Source organism: Urtica dioica, chromosome 7, assembly GCF_054948205.1.
Source record: "Urtica dioica subsp. dioica isolate 48M chromosome 7, U.dioica_male_clone48M_v1_H2, whole genome shotgun sequence".
NCBI lineage: Eukaryota > Viridiplantae > Streptophyta > Magnoliopsida > Rosales > Urticaceae > Urtica > Urtica dioica.
The window spans coordinates 45,781,172-45,797,304 of NC_142762.1; the positions used below are offsets into that span (position 1 = coordinate 45,781,172).

At 34.3% G+C, this 16,133-nt stretch overlaps 3 protein-coding genes across 4 annotated transcripts; all 3 read left to right on the plus strand.

The window, feature by feature from the left end:
- Positions 1–2,619: 2,619 nt before the first annotated feature.
- LOC149392143 (myosin heavy chain-like protein) lies at positions 2,620–4,754 on the plus strand. Of its 2 annotated transcripts, none has more exons than XM_089618651.1 (3): positions 2,620–3,241; positions 3,531–4,003; positions 4,133–4,754. In XM_089618651.1, the coding sequence occupies exons 1-3, from the start codon at positions 2,854–2,856 to the stop codon at positions 4,475–4,477; spliced, it is 1,206 nt and encodes a 401-aa protein (XP_089474777.1). In that variant the 5' UTR covers positions 2,620–2,853; the 3' UTR covers positions 4,478–4,754. The 2 variants fall into 2 exon arrangements, with proteins under 2 accessions (XP_089474777.1, XP_089474778.1); XM_089618652.1 differs by having other exon boundaries at positions 2,621–3,241; positions 3,552–4,003.
- A 4,276-nt stretch (positions 4,755–9,030) lies between these two features.
- LOC149392144 (eukaryotic translation initiation factor 5A-3) lies at positions 9,031–11,259 on the plus strand. The gene is made up of 5 exons (XM_089621379.1): positions 9,031–9,289; positions 10,146–10,268; positions 10,350–10,406; positions 10,578–10,652; positions 10,766–11,259. Exons 1-5 carry the CDS (start codon positions 9,167–9,169, stop codon positions 10,868–10,870), a joined length of 483 nt encoding a protein of 160 aa, XP_089477505.1. The 5' UTR covers positions 9,031–9,166; the 3' UTR covers positions 10,871–11,259.
- A 301-nt stretch (positions 11,260–11,560) lies between these two features.
- On the plus strand, positions 11,561–13,915 carry CM2 (chorismate mutase 2). The gene is made up of 6 exons (XM_089621378.1): positions 11,561–11,888; positions 12,298–12,526; positions 12,603–12,692; positions 12,781–12,924; positions 13,416–13,508; positions 13,589–13,915. Exons 2-6 carry the CDS (start codon positions 12,323–12,325, stop codon positions 13,820–13,822), a joined length of 765 nt encoding a protein of 254 aa, XP_089477504.1. The 5' UTR covers positions 11,561–11,888; positions 12,298–12,322; the 3' UTR covers positions 13,823–13,915.
- Positions 13,916–16,133: the final 2,218 nt, after the last annotated feature.

A 16,133-nucleotide genomic window follows, 5' to 3' on the forward strand; every position in this document is an offset into this window, starting at 1 on the left:
ATGATATAATTGAGTTAAAAATACACACACAAAAAAAAGCCTAATAATACGATGCAGAAAGCAAATTGGTTAAAAAAATTATATAATTGGATTTGTAGTTAGAGAAAGCAAGTTGGTTCAAAAAAGATATAGTGGGGGCAAATATGAAAAAGTGATATAAATTTGGGTCAAAATATAACATTTAAGGTAGAAATTTTTATTTCAAAAAATTAAAGAGTACAAATTTAATTTTTAAAAGTTTAAAGGGAGCAATATCCGCTCTTGTCCTAAACTAGCTCCGCATCTACCTAAGAAGTTAAACACATTGCGAACTCATGACATTTTATTAATAATTTGATATAAATTGAAAGTAATATAAATTTTTTAATAATTAGTTCAATACAACGTCGTGTTGTTCTATTTTTAAATGGTTGAATTATTTTGATGCCAAATCGTGTGCATTTTGTTTGAATAAATACGATTCTGAAAATTAAAAATATGCATGTTGTAAGCGTACGACTTAAAATAAAGGAAAATATATTCCATCTGCAATTCAGGATTGTTGCCGGTTATGTTTTTTTGTACTTTCAAAGTTCCAATACTTGTTCTTGTTGAAAATTCCATTTAATTACGGTTTTAGTTTGCCTTAAATGCTTATGACTTACAACCTTTCATATAGTCTTTTTTGCTGTGCATTCATTCATTTCATGGTAGTGTATGAGCACTGTTTTGCCAAGTGGAAAATGAAAGACTTGTTTTATTTACGTTTTGTAACATGGACATTATTCCTCTGTCATTTTGTGATACAATTAATTCAAATTCAGCATCAATGAATATATATAACATATAATATTTCATTTTGAATTCCTAAATAGAATTTTGAATCCAACATTTTGAATTCCCAAACACATTCTCTATTCCGTTGGATTTTGGAAAAAAAAAAAGATTTTTATATAATAAATTACGAGAGTTGGGTCTAAAGCTGAATTTTCGGTTAACTTCAATTAACCATTAATCGAAATATACGGTTAAAATTAATTGTTAACCGAAATTGTAAATAGTGCAATTAATTGCAATTAATCGTTTTAACCGAAATTGTAAATAGTAGGTAATTGTTTCAACGACCGAAATTGTATATAGTGCAATTAATTGCAATTAATCGTTTTAACCGAAATTGTAAATAGTAGGTAATTGTTTCAACGTAGTTAAAGCTGAATTTTCGGTTAACTTCAATTAATCATTAACCGAAATATACGGTTAAAATTAATTGTTAACCGAAATTGTAAATAGTACAATTAATTGCAATTAATCGTTTTAACCGAAATTGTAAATAGTGGGTAATTGTTTCAACGTAGTGGGTAATTGTTTTTTAACAATATCAATTAACCTAGGTTAATTGTTTTTTATTCGGTTAATACTAATCATATGGTTAATTTTAACCGAAAATTCAATTAAAATTAACCGTACGGTTAATTTTAACTGATTATTTTCAATTAAAATTTAAATATAATTTTTTCTTTAACCGAAAATTCAGTTTTAAACGTAGTGGGTAATTGTTTTTTTTTTTTATTGTTTTTTAACAGTATCAATTACGGTTAATTTTAACTGATTATTTTCAATTAAAATTTAAATATAATTTTTTCTTTAACCGAAAATTCAGTTTTAAACGTAGTGTGTAATTTTTTTTTATTGTTTTTTAACAGTATCAATTAACCTAGGTTAATTATTTTTTATTCGGTTAATATTAACCGTACGGTTAATTTTAACCGATTATTTTCAATTAAAATTTAAATATAAATTTTTTCTTTAACCGAAAATTCAGCTTTAGTTGTGTCATCACATTGTTGGTGATCCAATGATCCAAAAAATAGTCATTTTATAAATACGGAATTCTTAAAATGTAATTTCCGATCACATAATCCATATTCCACATTAATGGATTCCACTTGAATATGTATATATGGAATTTTTTTTTTCCTGCTGAGCAGAATCCAAATGCTCAATGGATGAATTTTTTTTCCACTAATTATAATTAGATATCATTGATGTTTACAAATTACAATTAGAAGATATCAAATTCTAAATAAAATATAAGAAATTCAAGTTTGCATGCATTCTCCACTAAATATACTCCTAAATATATATCAACTAAATTAATATTAAACTGCCTTTAAATATATATTATAATATTGCAACTTGGTACTTTCTTATTCACGTTACGCATGTCAATATGCTTATCGACGGGTCTTTTTCATGATACAGCAAAGATCAAACATAGCCATATATATATCACATTACTCTTTATTTTATTTATTTTTTTCGCAAGCCACTTTCATACAACTATATACAATAAATACCAAAACCTTTTAAAACAAATATTATTTACGTCAATACATTACCAAACTATATCGGAATCTAGACCAATCTACCGACAAGAACTCCACGTAATTTTTTTTTTTTTTTTTTTTGCTCTAAATAGAACTCCACGTAAGTTAGAATACAGTATTTTTCCTTACGAATAACTATTGCCAACCAATAGGAGACTCCCACGTGTACACAACGATGGAGGAACATATAATTTATTTTTCAAACGCATATAATTATTATTTATTTTTCTTCACGACATAGTACCACGCATTAACTAATTTTGAGTCCTCGCTATCATTAATTATAGAGCACACAATTAGAGAGAGCGAGAGAGAGAGAAATTGAATTCATAACTCATCATCGGAAATCGCAAGAGACTTTTCCTTCAAAACTTTCCCTCCAAATTTAATTTCTTTTTCTTCTCTGCAATTATAACTTGTCTCTGTTTTTCTTACACTCGCTTTCTGTTCCACTCACTTTCGCCGTCTTCGCCATAAAGACGATCACATGAATAGCGACGAAAATCACCACAATCGCCTCTTCAAAACCCTCGATCTCGTCCCCGAGACCAAGCGTCATGTACGGATCGCCGACATTCTCGCCGCAAAAGAGAATTTCGACGGCGACGAAGACCTTGAAGGCTCCGGGATGAGTGTCGTCGTCTCGCGCCGCCGTGGAAGGTCCACGACGAGCTTGCAGTGCGCTTCGCCGCGTCGGATAATTTCACGGTGCTTGGCGGCGTTGAAACCGGCCAGAGAGAAGAGAGTTCCGTTCAGAAGCGACGGAGTTTCGGCGGTGAGGGAATTCGCCGGAGTTTCAGCGCATGCCAGTTGTTCGAGGAATTTACCTACCAGCGTTGACTCGCCGGTATCTGCTCTGGAAAGTGACGATTCAGGTGAATATCTTTGATTTCGTAGCTATTTTTAGTAGTTTATCTTATGGTCTAGGGTTTGATTTGGGAATTTCGCGACTGTTTACTGTACTGAAGAGGAAACATAAAACTACAATCCGAGTCACAATTACAACATTATAGAAAATTCTTTTCAGGTTTTTGGTCTGGACTCTGGTGTTTCTGATACACAAAATTATTAACACCACAGAAATCTCATAAATTAGAAAATTTAGAAAATTAAACTTCGCTGTTATGTCTCACAATCAAGTTTGTAAAACAATAGTTTTCCAAGTTTTTACATTTTATATTCCAGGAAGGTGTAGAACAACAGATGCTTCTTTCAACTTGGGGGTTGCTTGTGGTTTAGTATACCTAATCAGTGCTGGCAAAAATGAAATGAACAAAATGACTGAAGTTAGGAAGCAGATGGAGACTCTTCTTCAAAACTTAAGAGGGGAATTGCAAAACAAGAACTCGACGGTTGAGTCTAACGGCCTGAAAAACCCGGTCTCTTCCACCGATTCCGACCCCCAGATTTCACTCGAAATGAATTCCCCGTGGACCAGTTCGTATCACGTGCCTGAGTCTGAGACCGTTCTTGAATGCGACGATGATTCTTCACGTTCCCCCGTGGACGGAATAGAACAACACTGCGTGGAAGGAATGGATGAATTAGAAGCGGAGCTTGAAGCTGAGTTGGAGCTTTTGGAGATAAACTTGGATACTGGGCATTCTTCAAAACTCCCACACCAGAGAAAACTTGAGGTAGAATGATTTATAAGGTCATAGGTTAATTATCTTGCTGCCGATTTGTTTTGAGAATATAGAACATACATCAGAGTACTTGAGAGATGAGCGTTTGTGTATATACCTGAATGGAATGCATGTTTGCAGATTGTTGTGGACACTTCTTCTTCGTCTTCTTCTTCCTGGTCGCTAAGCCAGAGTCCGAATCCCGGGGATGTAATTGTCGGACCTCGAGAGATTCACAGTGAAGCGCAGAGAGAAGTTTCGCCGATCGAGCTTGAGAGAAAGTTGCACGAGCTTCTGGAGGCAAGACAGGAAGAAAGGATTCAAGAGCTAGAAGAGGCCTTGGAATATACCAAGACCAAACTCCGAGAGAAAGAAATAGAAGTTTCATGGTGGAAAGACACTGCCCGGATCATATCGCATCATGTCCCTGAAAGCCCACCGGTTGTTTCCAGGCAGAATCTGAAGACTCTTCATCTCTCGAGGTAGGTGAAGATCAGATTGTAGAGCAGGTTTTTTTTTTTTTTTTTATGTTTCTTTTTTAAGCTACTTTTGCAATTTATCAGATGTAATTAGCATGTGTAGTGTGGTGTCATGTGTTGTTGTTCACCTATGTGAATCATTTTGTTCGGAGATAGAGAATATAATATTAGTATTTCGCAAATAGAGTAAGTGGTTATTGATGTCATGTAGATTTGTTCAATTGGCAAATAATAGTACGGGCTTGTTTTTACGTGTAAAGTTTTGAAGATTTTATTTTTGTTCACCATTGGGTTTTGTTTAAAATCGCAAGTTTTTCTACCCTTCAATTTAAGCTTCTTGTTTTGAATTGAAATTCAGAATTATCCAGCCGTGCTTTGAAAAGGAAATTCTTAATTCACTAATAGTGTCTCTAATGAAAATCAAGTTTTGGATTAAAACTCGCGACTTTATTAGATTTAGGTGGGGATACACACCACATGAGTTATCTCATTTTTACCTATTTTCAAAGATGATCATCCAAAAGAGAAGAGTGAGTTTCTTCTAAAATTAATTATAAAGCATCTCTCAGTTCGTGATAATACATGTAAATAAGTACATTTTTCTAATTTAAAAATGTAAATAGGTGGGGGTATGATTTGTTTCATATTACTGAGAAAGAATGAAAATTATCTCTAGTACCAAATTTTGAACTTAAATTCTAAGAATGTCGTGCCAATCAATTTAACTTGAGGCATATCGCTCATACGCAGTTTTGTTTTTTTACTCGTGTATGCATATTATGAATTTGACGTTTTTTTGTATCATTTGAACCTTCACCGGATATTCAATCTCAACCTCATTCGTTTAAGTGTGTTTTTAACACTTGTCTGGTGTCGAACATGCTATTTCACAAATCGGCCGAGTTCATTAATGATGTCAAAATTGTTAGTTTTATAATTTTTAAGAGTTAACCGGTGTATTTGGAATTCTTATCCTTTAAATTAATAATGTTTGTCAATTTTCCTAAAACCCAAGGTCAAAAATTATTATATATGAAATAAATTTATAATTGAAACTCAAAGTACAATTTTTTATTTTATCATTTTTCATTTTCAATATCATAAGATGCAACATATCATCAATTACCTTCGATATTTATGCACAAACTACAATAAATAACCAAGTTTAAATTTTATGGAGATTGAACCATCACCCTCTCAAAGTTGTGCAAATTTAGATCCAAATCGTAAGTTTTATAATTTTTAAGAGTTAACGTGTATATTTGGAACTCTTATCCTTCAAATTAATAACGTTTATCAATTTTCCTAAAACCCAAGGGCAAAGTGATTATATATGAAATAAATTTATAATTGAAACTCAATATTTAAAAGTACAATTTTTTTTTTATCATTTATCATTTTCAATATCATAAGATACAATGTATCATCAATTATCTTCGATATTTAAGCACAAATTACAATAAATAACCATTTTAAATTTTGTGGAGAATAAACCACCACCCTCTCGCAGTAGCTCATCTCATATATATGAGATCTTACTAGGATATAATAAATTGATTATGGATTTGAATTTATGGTAATTAAATGTTTATTGTTTGAAGTTATAAGTGTCAATTGGCGATAAATAATTTTATGGTACCATTTTTTCTATGGTGAAAAACGACATACCGAAAAAAGCGATGTTCAAGTTACACGAGTTAGGCCCACAAATTCAAATGGCCAAATAATCCTACAGAGACAGCTAACGAATCTTCACAAGGTGTGATCGTTCAACACACCTACCAAGATTAGTTTAAACAAAGGTCCAAGGCGGAAGGCCTCAATGGGAGGCCCAAAAGAGGCCTCATGGGGGGCACCAAATGGTAAGACCATTCGAACACTACAAATTGTGACTTTTTCCGTCGCAAAGGACGATCACACTCCGATCAACACTAATAAAGCCTTATAAAAAGATTAAACTTAAGAAGTGAGATAATGCTAATTTAAGGCCTAAATTCGTATAAATTATTATTTCAAAGTATCCACTTAACTCGAGCGTCAAAGTGGCGTTAACAAAGCCAATCTTCGGCGCATAGTTCAAGCTCATATTGTTCTATTTATTTTAGGTCTAAAACCACGAACAAGTTTTTCGTGTGTAGTTGTTGCTTTTCACGTAGCTTGTTGGTACGTGAGATGTTCGAAGTTTCTTATAAATTTGTTGTGTGTACTCTTAAGTGTGTTAGATTAAGATAACATAAAAATAAAATCTAGGCCATGCCAATAGACCTCTGAAAAATAATTATCCTTTTTGGATGATATAAATATGTAATAACTATTTGGATAGATGTCTCTTACTTTTGGGCATATTCTTGATAAGATAAGCACAACCTGTAGAAGATTCCATTCATTGAAACATTCATTGACTTTAAAATCGTGCCAATTCGTTGTCTTTTTCACATAACTTTTTATCTATATAGTTTTATTCATTTCCTTTAACGTCAAACTATCTACTAGGATTTATACCCAAAATTGATATAATGATGCTTTTTTTTACTGGATTGATATTGTAGTTGTTATGTTAATATAGTGAAAAAATAACAATAAATATTAAGAAAAATTCGAAAGATGGAAATTCGGAAGATCTCAGTAGCCGATCTGTGATTAACGTTTATAAAATAAAGCAAGAATCTATTATTAATATTTTTCCGTTGCTTTTCCGTAATGTTAGATTTTATTATAATGAATGATACTATTATGGCAATCCATATATATTTGAAGGGGATTCTTTGGATTTCTTTTAGAGAAATTACTCCATATATTACCATTTCATAATTTTTTTTGGGTTATTAAGTTATATAGTCACACGGTTATAGTGAATTGAGATATAGTTCACCTTTCGTTAATTTTTTGTAAATAACCAAGTTAACTTATTAACAGATTAATAAAATACTTATTTAATCCAGCCAAATATGTAAAAAAAAAGTTAGTTAATAGGCTGCCACGTATGCAAGTTGGCTATTTACAAAGTATTTACCAAAGGTTGACTAATTTACAATTCTTATAATTTAGGTGGCTTACGTAGCCAATTTTTTTGTTTTTTTTTTCTCATTTCTCATTAAAAAAATTATAATTTGCAAAAATACTAATGGACTCAATATACAAATAAAATTTTGCCCTCTCTTAATTTTTTTTTCACATTTTTTTTCTTAGTCGTTCCCACCCCCATTTTCTTTGTAAAACCGCGCACCCAAATCTCTAGCTCCTTCAAAATCCACTTCATCCATCTCAATGACGTCCAATCTCCGCTCCTCTTTGGAGCTCCACCAATGACGTCCCAAATATCAATTTTTCATCGAACCCTAATAGAAACCATAAAGCAAAAAAAAAAAAAAAAATCATCAGCCAACGCTATCAAGACAATCTCCACATTCCATTCCTTCTTCCAGATCTCCGTCGATCCATCGCCAAAGAGCCTCAGATCTCCGTTGAAACTTCTCTCCCGCTACATATGGCCTCAGGAAGTCCTTTCTACAGCGAGAATTGGCGAAGCTCTGTGATTCCGATCGAATCGGCGGGATCGCGAGTCCAAACCCTAGCTCGGACTGTGGACGCGAAGGGACTCGATGACCTGTTCACAGACTGGAGGACGTCGCAGAACTGGGCGGACATGAAACATGTAAGGGTAATTGTTGACAACTATGTAAATTATTTTTATCAATTGTAGATATAGGTGTCAACAAATGATATCAATTGTTAACATAGTTGTCAACAATATTCGTCAATTGTTAACATCTGTGAGTAAATAGTTATCTGCTTGTTGACAATAGTTGTCAACAATTGATGGCAATTGTTGACATCTAAAGTCAACAAATAACGAACTTTGTTAAAAAAAACCTTTAAACATACTCAGACAAAATCGAACCTTTAAACAACCTATAAAAATGACAAAGAACTTGTTAAACCACGAAAAATTTTGAAAAAACAAAAACAACGAACCTTGAGCATTAGTTTGGGCGAAGATCTGCGTCGGACCTTGTGTGTGGAGCTTGGACGAGGGTTTCAAAGTTTGGTTGAAAGAGACATGATTTACAGCAGAGATAGAGAAAGTGTTTCAGAATTAAATGCCTAACTCACGTCATTTGTCTATTAAATACTAATTAAAGAAGTTGGTAAGAGATTGTGAGAAAATTTGTGGTTGAGAGTAAAAAAGATTATAAAATAGTCTCTCTCCAAAATTTAGTTGTATATTTGGCCAAATTATTTATAATGTTTTTTTTTTTTGGAAAATAGGAAAAAGATTATAAGATGGTAGTAGGTGTGGCCATTTCTGAGCCCTAGGTTTTTCAAACTGGCCCAAAAGTAGCCCAATTTGTTTTCTGCGCTGGGCCGAAACTGGATTTAGAAAAGAAAAAAAACTAATCAGCAAGCAAGCGAAAGGAAAGAAGATCTGATCCGTTCAAACAGGGGATGACTGAAAGCAATAATGAGAGCCCAACGGCTGTGATTAGCTAACAAAGAAGCTGTACATGATAGTTGCAACGAAGAAGTAGACGATAGAAAAACCCTAGAAATAGGCAAGTCATATATATAAAGATAGCCCCAAAGCAGGAATTTCGCTCACGCACTACTCTCTTTCTCTCTCATCCGATTCACACACAAACCGCACAGGGCTCACAGTAGAGAGAGAAACAGAAGACGAAGAAGAGAAGAATCGACCATGTCTGACGAAGAGCATCAATTCGAGTCCAAGGCCGATGCCGGCGCATCCAAGACCTATCCTCAGCAAGCTGGTACTATTCGCAAGAATGGTTACATCGTCATCAAAAACCGTCCCTGCAAGGTCTTTCTAATTCCTCTGTTTATCTCTAGAAACGTTCGATTCCTGTGGTTTGGATTTGTTTCTGATTTAGTTGTGATTGTTATCGTTTGTTGAATTTGGTTGGATTGCTTAATTTTTTTTTTACCTGGAAACTTGGTCCGTCTGAATTCTAGGTTTTGAGATTTTTCTTATCAGACTGGTTTTATTGGGAGCGAGTGAGGCTTGAGCGTAATTGATTTACTTTCTTTGTGTAGAAATTGATGATTTTAATTTGTGATGTTTTTAGATTTCCAGCGCACTTTGATTGTTCATTAATTGAAACGACTGTCTTATCTTATGGATTCGCGGATGGATAATTCCTTTAATATTTCAATGACCCAGAAGTTAAATTTTCTGAATCAAACTGAAAGTACTAGTTGAAGTGCGACGACAATGGTCTAAGAACTTGGTAATTTTAGGTATTTAGTTTTACAGCGCACTTTCATTGTTGAAGAATTGAAACGACTGCCTTGTTTTCTGGTTTTCTGGATTCGAGGGTGGATCAATTTTCATTTCATTTCAATGACATATGATTGAAAATTTATTAATAAACCGAATGTTTGAAAGTGCTGGTTGAAATGCGGGGATAACATTAGTCTTAAGATCAATCAGATTAAGAAAGTTTGTTTCTATATCAGTAATTCTGCTAATCAATTGGGGGAACTTGCAAACATATTCGTAGTACGTAATACTTGTGAACGTGGTATGTAATACTGGTTCAACGATTTGATGAATAAGTTATGTTCAAAAGTACCAAAGAGTTTAATTCTAAGCAGGTGCTTTATTGATTTTAATGCTTATTTGGTTCTGACTTTGTTTGTTGTGGATATTGAAACAGGTTGTTGAGGTTTCAACCTCCAAAACAGGAAAGCACGGACATGCTAAGTGCCACTTTGTGGCCATTGACATTTTCACTTCCAAGAAGCTCGAGGATATTGTCCCGTCTTCCCACAATTGTGATGTGAGGATCTCTAGAGCCTGCTGTTTCTATATTTATTTTGAACGAATTAATGATGTTTATACCCTGTTTTATTGTTTGTAGGTTCCGCATGTTAACCGTACCGATTACCAGCTGATTGACATATCTGAGGATGGATTTGTGAGTGATTTCATTGCTTATTTCTACTAATAAGATTTTATTAAGCAGACCAACTTATCAACAATGTAGTATAGAGTCATTCAAGCCAAGACCCAACATTAAAAGCTTTTAAGAGTTCTTGATTTAAGATTTTTGGACTGATGTGATTGATCATTATATGAATCTCTACAGGTGAGTCTGTTGACTGACAATGGTGGCACCAAGGATGACTTAAGACTCCCAACCGATGAAAATCTGCTCACCCAGGTGAGATATTAATGCTTTGGAACTACGTTTCTTTACTTGACCTGAAATTTAGCCTGTTTTAAATTTAAATCACTTTGTTTCAAAGTTAAACATGGTGTGGTTTGATTATGCAGATCAAGGAAGGGTTCGCTGACGGGAAAGATCTTGTTGTGTCGGTTATGTCCGCAATGGGTGAAGAGCAGATCAATGCTCTCAAGGATATCGGCGGGAAAAACTGAGCCCTCGCCAGACCATTTGTTTATGTCTCTGCTTTCCGGATATAGTTGCAACCTTGAAAACCTCTCCTCCTTGAATGAACTTTTCCATAAGTGACTGTCGAAAAACTCTGGACCTATTACCCGGTCCGGTATATACTCCAGAGTTCTCGTTTTCACATTATATTATAGCACTTCTACGTCGTGTCTTTTTATTTGTTTATTTTTCATCTAGGATAATCTCCTCTTTTTTTTTTTTACGATATTGTTATATTTTGGATGGGAAAGCTGAGATTATTTGGAAAACTTGTGCTGGTATGCGTTTTATATATTATGTATAACTCAAGTATATAAAGCCTTTGTCAAGACCCTCAAAAAACAAGTTCTCAATAATATGACTCTTATTATCATTATATGGTGCCCAATTGGATTGACCCGGTTTCCTGGTAGGTGAGCTTGGTATTGTGGGTTCGAGTTTGCTTTAATGGTGGTTGGTGATTGTGTTTTCTGATAGATCATGTTCATACTGCAGAATTGATTCTGTAATCTGTCAAATGTGACAGCGTCGGCTATTGAATATAAATGAAATACTTTTACGAATAAAGGATAAGAATTTCATTCAACATGGTGGGTTGAGGATATCAGTGCACTTGTAGTGCACCACTTTCTTTTTTCATAAGAATATAATAAAGGGATATAATACCATATTACTTGGATTTAATTTGTGAAACAAGTAATCCCTTCACGAAACTGAATCTTCCTTGATAAAGGCTTTTTGAGAGGAGACAAATCACAAATCTGCAGACGCCAAGAAAAGAGGGGTAAAAAAAAGGTTCCTCTCGTAACTAATACAAGCAAACAAGCAAACACGGTCAAGCCACGTCAAAAGTATATTAAAAAAGAAAAAAAGAAAAAAATAAGGCATATATAAAACCGCTTTGCTTCGTTTGCCCGTTAAGGAATTCCATACACTTCCTCTCTAACAGAAAAACAAAGGATTTATCGCTTCTTCAAGGCTTGTCTACAGGGACGCCTAAAACAGGTAAACCTTCTTCTTCTTCTTCTTCTTCTCGTTCGTTGCTCTTTTTTCTCTGCCCGTTTACTTTCTGATGGATCGACCTTTTGACTTTCGCTTCATCATTTTGAATAGTCAATGCATTCATATATATATATATATATATATATATATATACATAGTCAACACCCGTGATCGGTCCACGTCCGCTCACACCACAACCGTATCTCACAGATCTTTTCCCATGATTATTTTCCATTTTTGTTTCTATATAAATCACCACCATCATTTATTATATCATCTCCACTGCCATCATTTTCTACCTCCACATTACTCGAGTTCATTCTCAACAGAAAAAAAAAATGGAAATGAGAATGAAAACGAAAATGAAAATGGCAGTAATAACGGCTCTGGTTTTGGTGGTGTTTGGCGACAGGAATAATAATAGTATCCGTTGGGCGATGGGTGATTCAGCGATGACGTTGGATACGGTGAGAGAGTGGTTGGTGAGAGAAGAAGACACGATCATATTCAACCTCATCGAAAGAGCCAAATTCCCTCTCAATTCCCCAACTTACAACAAATCTCAGGCCTTCGTTTCAGCCTCTAGTGATTTTTCTCTCTTCGATTTCGTTGCCAAGGAAACCGAAGCAATCCAAGCCAAGGTAACACATAAATTAAAATTTTTAAAAAAATAAATAAATTTTTATATCATATAATTGATTGAGAATGATCTAACAGGCTGGGAAGTTCCAAAACCCGGAAGAAATTCCATTCTTTCCGGAGGATTTGCCGCGTCCGTTGGTGGTGCCGCCTTATGAATTCACCTCGGTATATTGATTGCTTGAATTCAAGACATGTTGAAATAAATATGGAAAAAAAGAGGATTTAATTAATGTTGATTTGTGAGTGAGTGTAGATATTGCATCCTATAGCAAAGTCGATCAACGTGAACGGTGAAATACGGGAAAAGTACTTCAACCAGTTGCTTCCTTCGTTGGCTCTACCCGGAGACGATGGGAATTACGCAGCCACTGCCTCTAGCGACCTCAATTGCCTTCAGGTAAATATGAAATCTCTATGTAATGGTCTATTAGAAGGTGTTCTTTTTTTTTTTTTTTTTCCTTTTTGGCTTCATTTTTTGTTATTAATATTGTAATTGGACAACAAAGTTAATCTCAAAATCAATTTGCAACGAGAGTAGTAACTCATTATCATAAGTCTTGTTGATTCTGTTTATTTTTTCGACGTGGGAAATTTAACATGTACCTTAAGATGGTGTCTTTTTAAGGGAGAGTAACTCGCGACTTTAGCCTCGTTGATTCAATTTATTTATCTTTTAACATGAATCCTCAAGCTGATGACTTTTCGGGCTTACTGAAGCCAAATTCTATTGTTTTTAGGTTAGTGCTCGTTTGAGTTTCATGGATATGATCTATGTTAAGCATCACGAAGTTCCATATCAAGAAACAATCGACAATGAACTGAATATCTCGGTACTTTATAATATAATGTCGACGTTGGATCTTTAATATATATGTGAATACTTTGCAGGCCATATCTAGGAGGATTCATTATGGGAACTTTGTAGCGGAGGTCAAATTCAGAGACGCCCCACAAGACTACGAGCCTGCTATTCGCGCCCAAGTATAACGCTTTGTTTTTTTTTTTTTTTTTTTTTTTTTTTAAAGCATTGACTTGATCGGGGCTTTGTGTGTGTTTGGAAGGACCGAGAGGCGTTGATGAAGTTGTTGACGTTCGAGGCGGTGGAAGAGGCGGTGAAGAAGAGGGTCGAGAAGAAAGCAGCGACGTTCTCTCAAGAAGTGGTGCTCAACTCCACCACCGACGGCAAAGGAAAGCCGAAGATCGAGCCGGGCTTGGTGGGACGGCTCTATGGAGATTGGATTATGCCTCTCACCAAGGACGTCGAGGTTGAGTACCTCCTTCGTAGGCTCGATTGATTCATTCATAGCATATCTCAATTCTCTATTGTTTCTTTCATACTTGGATTGATTGATAAAAGTATTTTATAACACCTTAGATGTTTGATTTTCTGATTCGTTCCTCATCTTTATTTTAGTAATAACGGTCTGGTCTGGTATGGTCTGGTCTTATAATGGTCTCCAAACGAGACACGACCTTTTTTTGTTTATATTACAAATTTAACTAAAAAAATTGTCTAAAATAAAGAAATTATGTTTAATGATGTTAATATAAACATGCTAAAAAGTAATATTTTTAACTCAAGTTTAGTACGTTCAACTCAAACTAAAAGGTTCGAATGCATTATTAAGTTAAAAATAATATAAATAAGTAAAATTCGACCGAATGTTTAGGTCTAAATAGCTCTTTTAAAAATTGAAACTGCATTGAACGTTCAAAATCGAGATCATGCAGGATTAGAAAAAATATATTTTAGACCGGACCAACGGCTTAAAAATCGATGATCCGTTGATATACAACTTTTCGGTTTTTTTTTTTTCACCACCAAGTTTTCTGGAAGGAGTACTTTCTTCTATTCACAAAATTCACAGGATGTAGTCTTCTTCTTCTTTTTTTTTTCTTTTCTTAAATCTATGTTTCGTATTTGACTTGTCAAAAAACTAACAAATGGTTGTTGTAAAGCAACTGAACTTTAAGTTGGTCTGAGAATGAGATATGTTTTTTTAATATTTTAATTTAAAAAATATGAGTTTAAAGTCCGGTTAGCTTTGTCATCGATTGATCTGCTTCTGATAATATAGACGCCTTCTAAAGTTCTAAGGAAAGGTTTATATAGGTTCAAATTCATATATTCTTATAGTATTAAAGCTTTTGGCCTAACTTTAACCCAAAAGCTTGTTCATAGCTAGAGGGATTTTCAAGCACTATAAGACTACCGAGACTTTTTTAGTCTAACTCGCACCCAAAATTGGCTAAAATTTGGAGGACCCTCGAACACTATGAAAATGAAATTACATATATATATATATATATATATATATATATATATATATATATATAGGTTAAAAAAAATTCATCCTATTGAAATCTAAACATTTTAATTCTCTTTTTAAATATGTCTAACATATGTTTGTGTTATAAGTATTTGAGATGTATTTAAAAATAGACGATCCGTTTTGCATAAGAGAATTTCATATGAGCAAAGTCATTGTTGAAACAATTTCTCGTTTCAACAATCTACACGCTAATTATTCGTATATTTATTTTGATAAAGGAGGGCCTCATAATCCGATTAAGGAGAGGAGATCGAGATTTGAGGATGTCAGATATAAAAATAATATAAATATCAATACGAACAAAAGAAAGATTTCTTTATTGAATTAAAAATTTGTATGAAACAAAACAAACAAGAAATGAACGCAGAACAAATGAACCAAAGGCTAAAAATATCAAAAATGATCTCAGCTTCTATTTTTCTCTCCAGAATATAAAAATAATAAATCGTGCCGTCGAATGAGAAATGATCGACTTTTATAGCTAGCTCTTTGATTATCTCCTTCTTTTGACTCTTTCCACGTGTACGGCGGGGCATAGTCTCTACCTCGCCGATCTCGGGGCTCATCCACTTTTCTAGGCGATTTGACCATTTACTCGAGGGAATGGCTGGTACACGTTATTTTGGCGGTCTCATCCTTCAAATACATAAGGCTTGCGGGCCTCGGACTCCGATCTGGGCCTTACTATACCCTAGCGGGGGAGGGACCATTACACTGGGCCGAACTAGCGATCATCTTGAGCTTTTTGGGCCGAACTGGATATCGTCTTGAGCTTTTTGGGCCGAACTGGCTTTGGGCCTAGTTGGTCCAGCTCGCCTGGTGGAAGGGGACGATATCCACTCCCACAGTCATCGTTCGATATGTTCGAACACTACAAGTGTCTCGTAACATCATAAAATAGGCAAGAAAATAGGATGGTGGCAATAGAGAACTCGACTCGGTTTTGGGGCTCAAACTAGGCTTATTGTAATGAGACTTAATTTTATATTACATATAAAAATTTTTAGTGTACAATTTTTTTTTCCCGAGTCGAGTAATACGCAGTACGCAAACTCAGTAGCACTTTTTTTTAAAATCTTTTTAATGACTTTGACTATCATAGGAAATTCGCCGCTTCTTTTACAGTTTTACTAGATCTCTTGGTTTAAAAAAAAAAAGAAAAAAAACCTCATTCGCATTGCGGCAGCTTTGCTTCTACCAAAATCACATTGCGGTCGCATACATGAGGTAGTAGCAATCCCAAGCTGAAGTTTTTATTTTTTGCAATTGACCA